This window comes from Chelonoidis abingdonii, chromosome 6 (assembly GCF_003597395.2).
Source record: "Chelonoidis abingdonii isolate Lonesome George chromosome 6, CheloAbing_2.0, whole genome shotgun sequence".
NCBI classification, from domain to species: Eukaryota; Metazoa; Chordata; order Testudines; family Testudinidae; genus Chelonoidis; species Chelonoidis abingdonii.
Genome location: NC_133774.1, coordinates 110159093 through 110175457, shown reverse-complemented (window position 1 = coordinate 110175457; position 16365 = coordinate 110159093). Strand labels below are relative to the sequence as shown.

At 37.6% G+C, this 16365-nt stretch overlaps 1 protein-coding gene across 6 annotated transcripts in view; it reads right to left on the bottom strand.

The window, feature by feature from the left end:
• NFIB (nuclear factor I B) overlaps positions 1-16365 on the bottom strand; it is a 228453-nt gene that overhangs the window by 48100 nt on the left and 163988 nt on the right. For all 6 annotated transcript variants that reach the window (XM_032776168.2, XM_032776161.2, XM_032776194.2 and 3 more), the window contains exons 7-8: positions 6243-6374; positions 2689-2873 (exon numbers count right to left, since the gene is read on the bottom strand). In XM_032776168.2, coding sequence (XP_032632059.1) covers positions 2689-2873; positions 6243-6374 — 317 coding nt within the window. The remainder of the gene's footprint in view (positions 1-2688; positions 2874-6242; positions 6375-16365) is intronic.

Below are 16365 nucleotides of genomic sequence, written 5' to 3'. Positions count from 1 at the left end.
CTAAAGCTGAAAATAAGACTATCATCAGAGTTCTTCCTTTGAAATCCAAATGAACATGTTTTGAGGTGGGAAAGTATAATTAAATTTGATGTGGTATTTCTACAGATGTAGCTTTGCATTTTATAATAATGAAATTTGTTTGAATAAAAATTCATGTTTTATTTAGAAAAGAAAAACTGGTTTGGCTCAAAGCATGCCATTGTATCAGAACAAATCTCTTTTGTCACTGAAACTTCACAGAAGCCTGCTTCTTTTCATGAAAAAAAAATTTTCTTGCTATTTTACAGTTTTACAGGGGACAGATCCTGAAGTTGTGAACAAGTGAAAGTTGGGTTGACCATGCAAATTCTCTAGTGCACCATACATCTGTGATGGAAGTTTTGAAGAATAAATGTAAGTGTGATACTACTAATAATAATTAATAAGAAGAAATTCCAAAGAACCATTGGAGTAGAAGATTGGAATATGATATTCAGTGTTGCTTCACCCATTCCCCTCAGAAACTAAATCAAACATCAGATAAAATGAAAAACATTCCCCTAATTTAAAGGTTTTGAAAGGTGACAAAAGAAGTAAATCAAAGGCCATTTGACCTGTTATTCCCTAGCATGCAACAAGACAAGAATGGGAAATGTTTTCAGTTTGCTGCTGGTCTGAAAGCATCAGCAAAGTAAAATTTCTCTTTCAAATTAACAGATTAACCTTATATCTGTAGATATTAGAAAGAGAATTGATTCTCCTTGCAAAAGAGTTGATACAGCTCCTTCTGCTCAATACCCTTCACATTAGAACCACAAGAGAGCATGTTCATAAAGTGGTAGAAAGAGAGTGAGATACTTCAGTCAGAAACTGCATTTTTACTTTAATAATCTGAAGCAAAACATGAACAATCTAGAGAGATTATCACCTAATCTGCCCTTTTAACAAATATAAGAAATTGAAAAGTAAGTAAAACAAGGACTGAATAATTAAAGAAATACATAACACTAAGGGCTTGATTTTAATTTGCATAATTTTTCCCTTAATAGTGCCTAATTGAAAAAAAATCTAATAGAACTCTAAGATTTTCCACACTGAATTAACGTTTAGGACTTTAAATGGATGTTTTAATTGGACTTTGTTATTCATGGAAATTTTACACAAATTAAAATCAAGTCCTGTGTGCATTGTTCCCAGCTGAGTTTCAGCAAAAATGCTATATGTAACTGAGAGACTTTTAATCCATGCACTGACAACACTTTGTAGCCTAAAGCTGACATACTCCAATTCCACTGTTTGATTTAAATAGCATTAATATTATAACCAATAAAAATTACACTATTTTCACCTTTCTTTCCAAAGGAAGTTGCATATTTATACATCAACATATTTTTTTTAAATATGAAAAAACTCTGCAGCTGGATCCAACTGTTAGCCAGTGGGGCCCAATAACCAGAATGACCTTTTGAACAGCCTCGAGAGGAGCCTTATCTGTTATTCAATATACAAACTTTGATTCAGTCCAAAGTTCTATCACTGCAGCGCTTGAAACACATGCTGAAAGACCTTTCTTCCATTAATTGTGCTGAACATATTTATCAGAACAATTTCTTCATGTTCATCTCAGTTGATAAAGTCAGTCTTTTAAGAATTTTTTGGGGCGCATGGGGGGATACTTTGAGTGGATACACCGTCATTTCAGCAATGTTGTGACAAACTATGCTCCTGAATCTCTCTCAAAACATATTATAATGTGAGCTTCAACACGGGTCTTCACAGGAGCACGGGTCTAGACAAGGCAGCAAAATCAGAAACCAGACTGAGCAGTGAAGATTACATTACACTGACATTGGAAATATTCCAAGTATTGACAGACCAGGGCTCAATTGCAGTTTGTCTTATAGCAGAGATCACATGTTAATGCTATGTGCTGATTCCATTGTGAAAAACACTCTTGCATAAAGTCCTTTACAAATTATTCCTCTAATGAAAACCACATTAACTTTGCATGTGAGAAACAAGCTTGATTCAGTATAGCTGCCAGAAAGCACAACTGCTGTTGCATGCTCTTTACAAAAAGAAAAAACAAATCTCTGGTCCTATGTGACACTCATTACTGAAGTGTTTTCACATCTGTGCAAAGAATTGTTAAATATCTATGAAACGTTGGAAGTATTATCTTGCCAGAGTTTATCTTAATAGTCTGTCTATAAATATACTTGTATGTTCAGTTTATGTGCATGGTGTTTACATTAACACATTCCTTGCTCCTCCCTGAAGCAAGCAATTCATCTGTGTTTTACCACCTAAATCAGAGGTGTGAATTACTGTGATTCTTCTCCTAGTGTCACACTCCTTTGAGCTATCTACCAATCCTGCAGCCCTGATGCACACAGAACTCCCACAGAAGAGTTCTGTGTGCAAGAGGACTGTGGGATTAGGCTCTGTTCTGTTTGTGCTACTGGATCGTTCAGCATAAGTATCTTTCTTATGCTCCACAAAGCAACAGTGAGTGGATATAACTAATCTGCTCCAACAAACAACCCTCGTCATCCAACCATGTTTAACTGAAATACTTGCTGAATCGCTTATGTTCAATATTCCAGCGTGCTATGGTAACTGGAATAGTGAGATATGATCAGCACTAAACACTCAAGAGGGTACATGTTCTTCATAGGAATTCTTTTGGATTGTTTATTTTTACAGTACCTGGCTCGTCTGTGGACTGGACGGGTCATAAGAAGGTACATAATTCTTCAGAGTATCCTGAGGATTCAGATGGGGAGGATATCTGATCGTTGGATGAGAGAAGTAGCTAGATGGGGCAGGAGGGAGAATAGCTTGTGCTGGAAATGGCAATGGCGAAGGTGGGGGTGGAGTTCTGGTTGAGATGACTGCAGAAGATAAAATAAAATGAAAATTATTTAGTATCTTTTCCTGTTTCTTACATAACTTTTTACCTGTGTATCACAGAGAGAAAATAAAAGTTAGTCGTGAATTGGCATGATATTCTTATCTACAATATCCTTAAATCCAGCCTCTCATTCCGTCCCCCTTCCCTGCAGTGCCCTAGGGAATGGGTAAGTGCCGTTATTTCAAATCCATATATGCCACATTTTGTTTAGTTTTTTTCTGGATTACATCATCACTAGATTTAACTTTTCTTTAAATGCAACAATGCTTTCCCAGCAGGAAACATATTTCAGTTACAAAGTCTTCGTCTCAAGAGCCCAGATGAATCAAATACGTAAATAAATAAGTAAAACCCACATTTTTTCCACAGCAATCCAACAAAGAAGAACAAAGTCACTGAGTTCTCAGAGACAGCCGGTGATTCCTCACTGCACTGTACTGTACCTGTCTCATGTGGGGACGGGGGCAATAATTACCAGGCAATAATACCCTGAATAATTAGCTGACCATTGTGAAAATGCTAATGAATGTTCAACTTCAGGGCCTGGGAAACCATTCCACCTAATGAAAATATCTCTGGCAAACAAAAAAGGATCTATCCTATACATATTTTCTTTGCATTATCTTTCTTCCCATCCCCCACAAACACACACTTCTCTATCTATAGACTACAAGTAATGTCTAAACTACCAGCAATGTTTTCACAACGAAAGGAATGTACAGAATGTCCTGTTACTGCCGAGGCGTTAAGCCAGAAGTGGAGATTGTTACATTATGACAATATATAAAAATCACATTCCACTCTTTATTACACATCCAGAGGACAATTATTTTGTGCCTTATTAAAAAGAAAAGTCTGACTATGATGGAAATGGGAGAAAAGAGGTATGCCTATATTTTAGTTAGGAAGGCCGTTGTGTCTTTCCAAGATATTTTATAAAGTGCTTACAACCTTGGTACTTAACGTCTCTCTCTCTCCCTGTACAATGAATTTTGATTCTAAACTGTAGCAGCACCAGCACTGCATTGCCACTAGCTTTACACTTCCCCCCGCCTTTTACTTTTTAATTTTTAAAAATACATTTTTTTTAAACTTTTTGAGCTGGGGATTAATTAAAGTGAACTATATAATAAAAAGGCAGCAGGATGTTGTTGTGGGTGCTTACAAGTCCTAAAGCACATCATATAGAGATATAGTATCTAATTTTCAAATGGGGTTGGCTACGTAGGATGCCCAAATCTGGTATTTGACTGTCCTATTTAAATGCTCAAATTTGAAAATTAGGGTTAGGCTTATCAGCCTTAACTCTAATTATCTTTCATTTCTCAGCTGAAGTCAGAACCGAGCTTTGATATCTACCTAGTGATACTATACACAAACAATCACACCAACGATTGTGTGTCTGTTCTGTGTACTGGAGATTTATAAAAGCAATTAAGTCTGAATGATAGCAAAGGGATCAACATTTGAAAAGAACTTCCAGATGCAGTTCTCAAAATAAGTTGAGAATCACAACTACCAGTGTTGCATGTGAATGCTGGGGGATCTATGCTCTTTCAGGTCTCCCCCAAACAGTTCCTAGATCTCCCTGACTTTTGTCTTTCTCCTTGGGAACAGTGGCTAGTGGGTCTGCTCCACCATCTGATGTCTTCACAGGCCAGTGTATCCCCCATTCCTCTTCTTCCAATGCTCCTCTCCCCTTATGCTGGTTTACTCCTATTTCCTTCTCCCCTTTCCATCTGTTGATCACTACTCTTTCTTCTCTCCAGGGCCATTTCCTTCATTTCCCATTGAAGCTATTGAGCGTGGAATGGGGCCAAATAAGGTAGCCAGTGTCTCTGACAACTTCTATACAGGCTCTGCTACAATAAGAGATGCAGACAAGTTTGCAGTGGAGCAGCCAGTGAGGGAAGGCAAAAGTGAGAGCTGATTGAGAGGCAGTCCCTGTAGCTAGCAGCTTCCACAGCTGTGGTGTCAGGAAAAAACTGCAGTTCCAGGGACTCCAGGACTGAGAGTAGAAATTTGGGACAGTCCTGTTCAAATCAAGACTGTTGGAAAGTAAGTAGTAAATTTACAGATTTTCTATGTTGGTTGTTATTTGTCACTTAATATATTAATCTAAAAAGTTACATATTAAAAAAAATAAGGTTTTGATTAAACTATGGGTATGGTCAGAAAAATAACTATGGCAGCTTCTCTCTCAAGAAATCTACTCCAGAATCAGAGTCAAATCCTTTCACTTTAATAACAAAAGTAAGTTACTAGTTTTTTACACTTGTTAGGCCTGCAGAACCAACTCAGCTACAACAGAGTCTCTTCTGGCTCATGCATCATATACAGTATTATTAATTAATTTCTGATTATAGAATCCTTCCACAAATCAGAAAGAGCTGAAATTGACTTCAGATCCCAGAGCGGGTTTGCTGAGCTGGATGTTAGAAAAAAATAACGTCTCTTCAATTGTAAACCGAATAAATATGAACTTGAAGTCATTGAGATGAGTGGGGGGTGGGGGAATGACGACCATGAAAGAATAACTTTGGAGAGAATAACTGAATTTTAAATCTATAAAAGGAAAAATATTCAAGTCTGATTTAACACTCCTTACTTCACCCTATTGTGTTCAAGGAATATTATATAGCACATAATGTTAGACTATCCACCAATGAAAGAATCCTGCAGTGCCAAAACTTAAAGTAGTGAGTTAAGAATAGAGGGTCCTACAAAAACCATGCTAGAAATGCCCACACTATATACTTGACAAGCCATTACAGATCAAGGGCCATAGTTTCCCCTTAATTAATGCATGCAACTCACATTAAGGTCAAAGGGAGTTCCGCTGTGAATCTACAGAAGTATATAGTGAAAAAAGTTTTACAGATAGTGGCTCACTCACTCTACCTATCTATCTACCCCAAAAGAGGCATCAGTATCTAATTCATTTTTCAATGCGGGTGTTCAATATTGTTTTCTAATTTTGAGGCTTCCATTATGTATGGCATTTCATGAAATCCTATTAAGGCATGTGAATATAATATGCTGGTTAGCAAAAAATGGAGGGAGGGCTTATTTTGTCCTGTGAGTTTCTTCTTTTAGGTTACATATATTTTCATTCACAGGTTGGTTTTAGCTTAACCATTGCATGCCATTCTGAAGGCTGCCTTTAATGAAAATTCCTCCAAGGATACCCCAAACTCAGCAACATACTCAATTCCCTTTTCATTTGTAATATACATGGGAGTAGGTCTGTTAACAATGACTTCAACAAATGCATCATTATCACATGGTGGGAAAGGAGCAGAAACCAGATAAATATGGAGGGTTTTCTTCCTCCTTCATATGCCCTCACCACTGTGTGCAACTCCTGGGATTCCTGGATGGTGATGCTGGGGGAAAGTGCTCAGTCTCGGTGAAGAATCCTGAGGAGATGTGGGACTAAACAAAGGCTTCTCAGGCTTCTTCATTGTAGGAGAAGACATATCTGCAAAGGAAATATAAGAAAACAGGAATGTTAACTTAGAGGCCTCTTATTTCATTGCACAACATGGCATTTTGTAAATCATATACTATTTATGTTTATGCTACTTTTGTAAGTCCCTATTCAGTTATCCTACTCCACTGTGACTGATTTAAAATGATTGGTTTCCAGCATAGGCATGAACAACAGTTCACTGGTCTTTGGCCTCCAGAACAGAAATTGCATTCTCTTCATACCAGACAAGCAAGAAAGTAAAGAAATCCATGACCTCACCAGTTCCCTAGATGTTTTACAATTCTACAGTACACCATATCCACTCAGCTGATGGGAATTTTATTGTAATTTTTACTGGAAATCTGCAATCAAATTTAGAGTAATCACAACAAAAAATCCATTTTAAAGTATTTACTATATTTAACACAGAAATCCATCCTTTTCCCTTCCAAAAGCACAGTGACATTCCTAAAAATGCAGGATACATAAGCACCAGTATTCAGATTTTCTGTTTTTCGAGTAGGCTCTTCCCTCCTCTCCCTGACAGTTTACATCCCAACAAAAATCTCTCCTAATATGGAGATAGCACAATGGCCGTGAAAAATGAAGAAATGCTATTCTAAACAATACTATGACAGTAAACACATTGCATTTTGTCTGAAAGCTTAATTAACATTAATTATTGTACTTCAATCTGAAATTAAATCCTTTCCCCCATTTAAATTATTAATTGCACATATTTATAGCATATACATCACCATGGTGTATGGATTCAGCTTGAACTCAATGGCACTACTCATTTGCTTAAAGTTAAGCTCATTTGTAAATACTGGTTTGGGACCGTAATGCATCCGCCTTTTCTTTTCTATGCAGACCTTGCTATTTTCATTCATGCCTTTGTCACTTTCAGACTAAACTACTGGATTGTGTTGTATTTGGTGCTACACCTTAAATGCACTTGGAAGTTGAAGGCAGGACAGCCCTGTAAATCAGAGTGCCTCACTTTGAGCTTACTCAGACAGTTCTTTACGATCTGGGTGGAGTTTAAGGTGTTGATCTAGAAAACTTACATATGCTTAGGACCTTTCTACCTGAGAGTCTGATTCCCTCTTCCTGACTTCTACCACCGCTGAGATGTGTGAAGACCACGAAGCTGGATCTACTTTTATATAAAAGGGGGAAGCTGATGGCAGGATGTTCTCTCTGAGGGCTCCTATTTCAGTAATATGCTTTGGTCCAAAACAGCCTGAATTTGAGGACCTCCAGAGCACAGCACAAGGCTCATCTTTTTTAAGCAGGGTGCTGAAGAAACAAATTTTGTCCAGGGGGAATATACAGGGAAAGTGATGACATTGTTTTATTTCTGTGTTGTACGGTTATTCAGTATTATTATACATTATGACAGTTGCTGTAGGTTTTGTTTACACTGATCTATTATACATTTATATTATTGTTAAAGGCATCTGAGTAATGACATAAGTGCCTCTGGTCATTTTAGAAATGTAAATAAACAAAGTGCCATTTGAAGGGAAATAAAAATAAACATTTTATTTTTCTACTTATAATAGCCTATAGCAAGGACAAGAGTAACGAATGGTTAACGTTTGGATTATATAATTTATCTGATAAACTAAATAAACTTTTTTTTAAAAATTGCTTCTAGTGTGTCGAATGAGTCTGGAATAGGGATTTTATAATCCTATAATAAAATCAGCATGTTCGCTCATGATTTTAGGATTATTTCATTTTTTCATCAAATGACTGCACTAGCTTATTCATTTCTTAAGACACTTGCTTCATCTAAACACAAGGACCTTTGCACTACTGCAGAAGAAGGAAAGCAGTTACATCTTTACAAAAGCCTTTGGACAAAATTAACCAAACATTTGGCTTTGGGCTGGGACTCTTCCACCAGTGTGTAGTCTACCACTGCAAAAACAATCCAACATTATTGGCTGAAAAAACAGACAAGTGCACTAATGGCCTATAGCTGCAGCCTTGACTAACACATTGCATCCATCACTGGCTGTCACAAGACATATCAATAACTGAACACTTTGATAAGACTCTTTTGGCAACACAATTAGTTTATTATACCATATGTATAATATCACAAAAATATACAAAGGATTGAATTTGATTTTTATTTTGAATATTGCAGCTAAGCTTCTATGGGGAGGGAGATGATCATTCTCACAGAGTAGGAGGTGGGGAGTTTCACGTAAGTAAAACTGCATTCAACAAACGAACTTTTGAAGGAATGAACTAACTTCTGCTGAGAGATTCTGCAAATGTCTGCAGATCTAGTTTCTGGAACACAACAGAGATTTAATTTAGTTTGTAGCTGTTACTTCATTAAACAAGCCAAAGCTTTTTTTTTTTTTTAACCAAAATATTTAAATTGTTTGAAAGAAGAATGTTATATGAAGTGCAATGTAATCAGAGTTTCCATTAACCCCCAAGTGGCATCCCTAATTTGAAAGAAGATATACAGAAAAGGAAATTGGTGAATATTAAAACCTCGTGTTTTGCCTTTAAAACAACTGTAGTTCAATTCATAGAGAAGCATAAATTACAAAGCAAAACTGAATACAACCATGAGACTATTACAAGAGATTATTGTCTCTGAATGAAGGTGAAGGCTATTGAGAGTCAATATTGTACATCTTTTGCTGCAATATGAACTCCCATCACCCAACCAAACACAGACTCTGTACTTTAAAGCAGAAATTCCTGCCACACATGACACTACAGTGAAGTACTTCTAGAAAGATGACATAAACCGCATTCACAATTGTGGAGACCAAATAACTGAAATACATGTAGCAGCTTCTTTGTTAAAACAATGTACTTAGCATTGTGAAGTAATTCAGATGGTCATTTCCCCCCTTGTTCTCCCCTTGTATGCACTGACATCATAATGGAGCTTTCATGGTCTATTCACCATGGAATAACAGATGCAGCCTACAGGAGAGCCAGAACAAAAACTGTTTGTATAAGTTATAGAGAGAGACTACAGTGGTCTCCTCCTTGACCAAAAGGACAGGCTTCTAACTCTGCTAAGAGCACATGAGTTTCATTTTCTTCGGAGGTTTACCAGTTTGGAAAAAAAATACATGATTACAGCTTAGGAAGGGCAGTTTTTTATTACCCTTAGTTTTTTCAAACGTGCACGGCCTTTAAATGCAGCAGAATTAGCTAAGGCAATCTTACAAATTTATGTAATTTTTAATTATAACTCCAACACTTACAAAATAAAAATAATTGATATTGTTTTGCTTTTAAAACATATATGTTAACCAAGAGTTACTCTTTTGTTTTTGTAGCATTAGCTAGACAGTGATACTTAGGTAACCAAGAGATGGGAAGAGAATATAAAAACAGGCCTATTTGTATTTTCTTCCAAATGCTCCATGACATATGCTTGAAATAAAACTGCAGTTTTGAGAATGAAAATATAACATTTTTTCAGTTTGACCTATTTGGACTGTGTTGATTCTTTGAAAAATACTTAGCACATATGAAGAGAAAAAAGTACCAAAATCAGCAATTTATATCAAGCTACTGTTTATCATAATGTTCTATCGACATGAATCAGAATAACCCATGACCGTGTCCTGCTTAGAATTTTCTTAAAATTTTAACGTAACATGATTATTCTTTTAAGAATTCACATTCTGTTCAAATTATTCTTGCATAATATCTTCATGTTATTGCTGAGATACAGTAGATACATGCCCAGGCTGAAGCATGTTTTAAATTTTAAAGCATCATAGGAAAGAGATAAAGGCTTATGAAAATACAAAGAGTTAGATCAAGTCATCTCCCAACAAGGTAATTCCACGTACAAAGGAAGGGAGAAGAACGCTGCTGTGAAGCCCAGCGTATGCAGCCTGCTCATCAGCAGCTTGCACAAATGGTGCTCCAGATGTATATCTGTTCAAGTCAGCCCAAAGCAACAATTTTGATCAATTCTAATGTGATAAAATGCTACAGGGAAAGTGTGCAGAAACGTGTTTACGTCAGCCTTTAATTAAACTGTTGTTCACTTCCAAAGAACCTCAGGAAACACTAATGAGACATGAGTTTCAGCAATTTCCTCATCAAAGCAAAGTCCCCCTCTCTCAATCTGAAGCAGCCTGTCATCCAACTAGCTCCGTAGATAAATGTCACATGGCACACCAATCGGCGAGCCACCTGTTAATAGAACTTTGCTAGAGTCAACTGGTGATCTGGGGCAAGTTCAAACATCCATCTGTCTGCTTTGGACACTTGCTCAGTTTTCAGATACAGCTCAGCAAGATGTTAACTTTTCTATAACGCTGGTGGTGCAGCAGTGTGAAGAGACGATTAAGTAGAAATAAAGAATAACATTAAATCTATTTAATCTAATTTATTCTCTAACACTTCTTATTCGTATCTTTATATCATAGCTTAATTTAGCTAATCTTTCTTTGCAAGGTACACTCCTGTGAACAGCAACCTGTTAGAAACGTTTAGAACTCAGTTTTAGCATTGCCTTGAGAAATCCAGATAAGAACATCTTCATATTATTGTTTGTGTACTTTACAGTGAAAGATATGAACTCAATAGCATTATTTTAAAAAACAGCAAACTTCATGCAGCTAGCAGGAGCCAGGGACTTTTGAAAATCTCAGGAGAGTTTAAATACAGAGGACGGGGGTGCACAGGAGCCAACTGGCTAGCTAAGTCTCTGACTTCCAGACTTGGAAAGACAGCAAACCTGAAGGAGTGTGGGCAGCCCCATCCCCTAGTCTTGCCACATGAGCACCTTCACATTTCCCCATCCACATCACCACCACCACCACCACACACACACACACACCCCCCACCCTATTTTCCAGGCACCATCTTACAATCCTTGCAGCCCATTCAAGATTTTTCCCCTGTTGATTACGGGGAAGGGACATTTGCAGGAGATACTGCTAGTATCGGATTGTGATCTCAGAATACATCCCTTCTACACTCCATTGGACCTGAGCCTCCACTGCTTGCACCTTGAGTCAAGAACACCTCTGCAAAATGGGTGTAAAATCTTACCAGATCAGAATGGTCGTGTTTCACATCCACTTTGCACAGCTGTAAATGGCTACAAAAAGTGTAAGTCAATGAAGAATCACACCCACTGAGTTCAGTGGAATTACTTCTGATTTACACCAGTGTAAGAGAGCAGAATCAGGCTCCCAGCTTCTTTATAGGTTGGGTGAAATGACTACAAGCCTGATTTTCAGAAATGCTGAGCTCCTACTGACATAAACTGGATTTGAAGGAGCTCAAAAATTCTGAATATCAATTTTGAATTAAGCAGAGAACACAAAAAAATTGTTACCATAGCATCTCACAAGTATAAAAGTTCACTTCAAACATAAAAATTTAAAGTGGCTTCTTTCTCGCTATTTTCTTTTTTTTTTTTTTTTTAAAGACAAATGACTCCAAATAACTTGATGCCTTGCTGGGATAGGTGCAGCAACTTTTTGAGTGTCAGCCAAACATATGATCTCCCAAGGGGATTTTGGAGGTCTACAGATTAAGTTAAGATAGATGAATTTTGCACAATGGTTGTGGACTGCTTTGCGTTGGAAAAGCAGCCTGGCTGGAAGTTTGAACAGAACTACTCTGCTGAAATTTTAAAAATTGGTGCCAGATCTATTTTTGCTTCTCTGTCCATCTTAGCATAGATAGAAACTATGAGACATTTATAACTAAATGTAGACTAGTATAACATATCTTTAATATGCACACGCTCATTACTCTCCCATCAAGGAATTAACCCACTTTCTCAGTCCAGATGCTTCTCGTCAAATTAGAAGTGAGGGCCTTGGCTGAAATGGGCTTGTAGGTCAAGCCCAATGTTCTGACATCATCTCCCTCTCTTTGGTATCTGAATACATTTCACCCTGTAGAAATGTTTTCTAATCAATTTCATTTTTTTTTTAATTTCTGTAGCGTGAAATGTATTCAAATACCAAAAAGAAGGAGATAATGTAAAAACACTGGGCTTGATCTAAAGCCCATTGCAGCCAATGGGAATCTTTTAGATAGGAGAGACAAATTACTCTTCCATTTCCCAATCACGTGCAAAGTCCCATAGTTCTGAATCTCATTACCAATCTGTTGTGCTTTCCAGTCTCCATATTTTTTTCTTTCAATATTTGTATGTATAAGCGATTGTCAAATAAACCAGTACTTTAGTTTTTAGCTTCTGCACCATATATCCCTGCCCTGCCCTGCCTGGAAGATCTGCTCTTGTAAGGAGATACAGTTATCAACATTTTACAAAAATCCTACTCTGACGGGCAGTATATTTTGAGGCTTATCAACCACGACAATGTCTCCATTAATCAAAAATCAGGGGGGGAAGTAAAAATAAAATATTTTATCTGAATGAGGTGAGCATGAAGGAAGGACTGAAGGAATGTGATATTTTACAGAGAATTTCAGTGCTGCTGCACACAGGGTTTGCTCCAGTGCTCATATAAACGGTATGTTTAAAGCTGTATCTATAATCCTTCATATTGCCCCAATACATCAAACTAGCACAAAATGCCATGGTATGAACAAGTATAGATGGATTTTTACTATTGTGGGTGGTCAATCACAAAAAAAAATGACCTAAATATCCTTTGATTACAACAGTTTAATCTAATTTTTACTTGTAAAGTAATGCAGTACAGTTCCTGACATTTTGCATAAATATTAACATTTGAAATGTATAATTTATTGTATTATTAAATATGTGTCAGTGCATCGAGAGACTTGAATAAGCATCTTTTAAAATTATTTTTAAATCTATTTTTTTTAATTTGGTTGAATTAGGACAAATGTTGTTTATTGTACAGGAAGAGGAAGACAAGGAAGAAATTGTTCTCATTTTAAGTGTGGAGGAATAATATGAATAAAATCATATATGTATCCCAAAGTTATTTTTAAAAATCCTTAAGACTATTACAGGACATACGTACTTAATCCCGTAACAGTTGTTTGATGGTGTCATGTGATTTGTAAGTAATTAGCTGCCAAATTGAAAAAAGAATCTTTTTGTTTACATTTACATTTATTCCCCACTAAGATTACTTTGAAAGCATGGCAAACTGCTGCAAGAACAGTGTGTGATAATTCTGTATCTATTTCCTACAAATTTCCCTTCCTGAAGACTAGCACTCTGTTTTATCATCAGAAAGCAATAGCAGACTTAATGTTAATGAGGTGGAATTACTTACTGTCACATTATAATTTAATTTATGATTTTGACTGATGAACAAGGCGGTGTCAGGTGGGAAACAAAGTCATTGTTCTACATACAGGGTATTTTACTATTATATCATTCCTTAGAGCAGTAATGTTAATCTCACTTTAAAAAAAAGGATACTAAACCCAAGCCCACAAATATTTATCATGTTGTCGTTACATAAAAATCTCTCTATAAAACAGTTCTGCCAGTTTGCTGAAACCTCTCTGAAGCTCAAACTACCCTAGAACACCTTATTAAAACATAAACCCCCCTCACATTATGAGAATGCATCTTATAGAAAGGGGGACTAGATATACAGGGCAATTTTTTTCTTTTTTCTTTACTCTTCAGAAACATACTTGTCTATTCCATCATCCATCAATCATCCTTTAAGTGATTTTATTCCAATGGACAGGCAATGATAAAAGGCATCCTGGGAGGCTGTGGGAAAATCTAATTAAAAGACCCAAACAAATTGTACAGGACTTTGAGTATATTTTAGTCATTTATTAAATAATGGTATAGCTAAATCACTAACATTCATCGTGACTCCAGGGAAAAGCTCTTGGCCACAGTATCTTATTAGTGCTAAGAATCCAAGGAACTTGGCCTATAAAATAAAATCAATATTGTAACCTTAACTGTAAGAGTCAGAAAGACACTGGAAGTTTTCTAATTTAACAAGATTACAGATGAGTTTTGAGATAAGACAATTTGGGGGAAAGCTATTCATTTAGAAATATTCATGCCAAGACGTCTCAAGGTTTTTACTCTTAATATTACTATAATCCGTATTTGTAGCAGTTTAGGATTATTTAACAGATGTGGTACATTGGAGGATTTATAGTAAAATCTGAGAAGTGGTTTGAAATGCCAATGAAATAAAATTATTAGAATTAGGTTGAACAAAATTACAATTTGACAGCATGATGGTTAGCATGATGGTTAGAAAACAGCGACAAATGTAAGGAGATTGTTGGCCCCTTACTGAAAGTTAGTGGGGCATTTTGTTTGGCCTTCTCCCAGTACCAAAAGAAACAGGAAGAGCGGATGAGAAATCAAGATCCTGAGACTGACAGTCCCCAGGGTTAATGGGGAGGGGTCAATGCTCCAGGGCAGCCCAATTGACAGGGCAAGCAGGCCAATGAGGGACTCAGGAGCCTGGGGTACCGTCCTCTGCTGGAGCTGCCTGAGCCAGAGCAGGCTGAGCTAAGGAGAGAGCAGCAGCAGCCAGAGCTAGGGAGACCAGAGGAGCAACCCAGAGAGCAAAGCAGAGCTGAGCTGGAGACAGAGCTGCAGCAGCCAGAGGCAGCCTGGAGCTGGAGGTTGGAGCAGTGTGGAGCCAAGTGCGGTGAGCAGATGGGAAGAGTGTGGGAGGACCCTGGACACCGAGGGCTCAGCGCAGGGAGATGCTCCCAGACAAGAGGTCTTGCAGGCCGGACTTGGTGAGGGATTGTAACACCAATGTGAGGGCCAACACTGGGAAGAAAGGTCCTGCCACCTGGAGGTGAGTGGCTACCACCAGAGCAAGTATCTGACCCCTGGTATCACTGCAGCACAGCCAGGGCCTGGGAAAGAGGCCTGGGATGTGTAAGGAACAGACTGTTAACTTTCCTTGCAGTCCAGAGACGACTGGTTGTAGTGTCCCCATGCCCACACAGTGGGGTTACTTATTCCTTTAACATTTCCCATTTTTTCCTTAATTTTAATTAGTTGTTGTTTAATCAATTGTATTTGCTTTTAACTGTATGTAATAATCAGTGGGTCAAGGAAATGGCCAGTGCGGAGAGAGCACCCCTGAGTGGGGACAGGCTAGCCCCTGCCTAAGTGACCACAAGAAGACAGTGGGTCAAGCCTCATAGGGATCCTGGGCCCAGCCTTGTCAGGGTTATGAGGACTCTGCCACATTGGAGAGTGGAAGGGAAGCCCTCGAGGTCAAGCAGGCTACCGAGTGAAGAGAGTTGTAGCGAGGACTCAGATCCTTTCGCTAGCCAGTTCCACCAGGGTAGTGTATAAATCAAGAACATTCCCCACAATCACAGGGCCATTTCCTCACTTACACAAAGAATGAAAGTCATCTGTTCTGTGACGTAAGCTAAGTGCAAACAAGTATAACTCAGATTCGGTTACTAAATGTAAAAAAAGTAGCCAAGTCAAGCATAAAATATATTTGGACTGAGCCTATACTTCCCCCTCCCACAGGTGTACCATTAATGAAGTAAGAAGAACATGCTATTCAGGAAAATATGAGACTTTTTGGGGGAGGAGGAAGAGAGGGGGCTGAATGCCAATTCTTACAGAAGCTGAAGGTATTCCACATCTCATAGGATCAGGGAGTTGTACCACAGACTTCAGTGGGACTAGACTTTCACCCTTACCTGGTGAAACCCATTTGCATCTGCTGAAAATCTGACACATCTGAGCGAACTCTATTACTTTATTCTGCTCACAGGTGAGTTTAAAGTTAACATACAAATAAACTGACCATGGATCATATACTATGCTTGATGAATATGTGGAACTCTCATTGATGTTAATATGACACTATGTTCTTATACTATTCATTATATTTTAATTTGTAATTGTCTTTTCAAAGTAACAAGTCTTTGAGAATTGCTTAACCTGTCCTGCTGAGCCCAACTATCAAAACTGAAAAGGTAAGAAGCACTTTTCACCCTAATTAAACTATTGCTGAACCTACTGCTAGCAACTGCAATTATGTTTACAAGAGACATTCCTTATAAAACT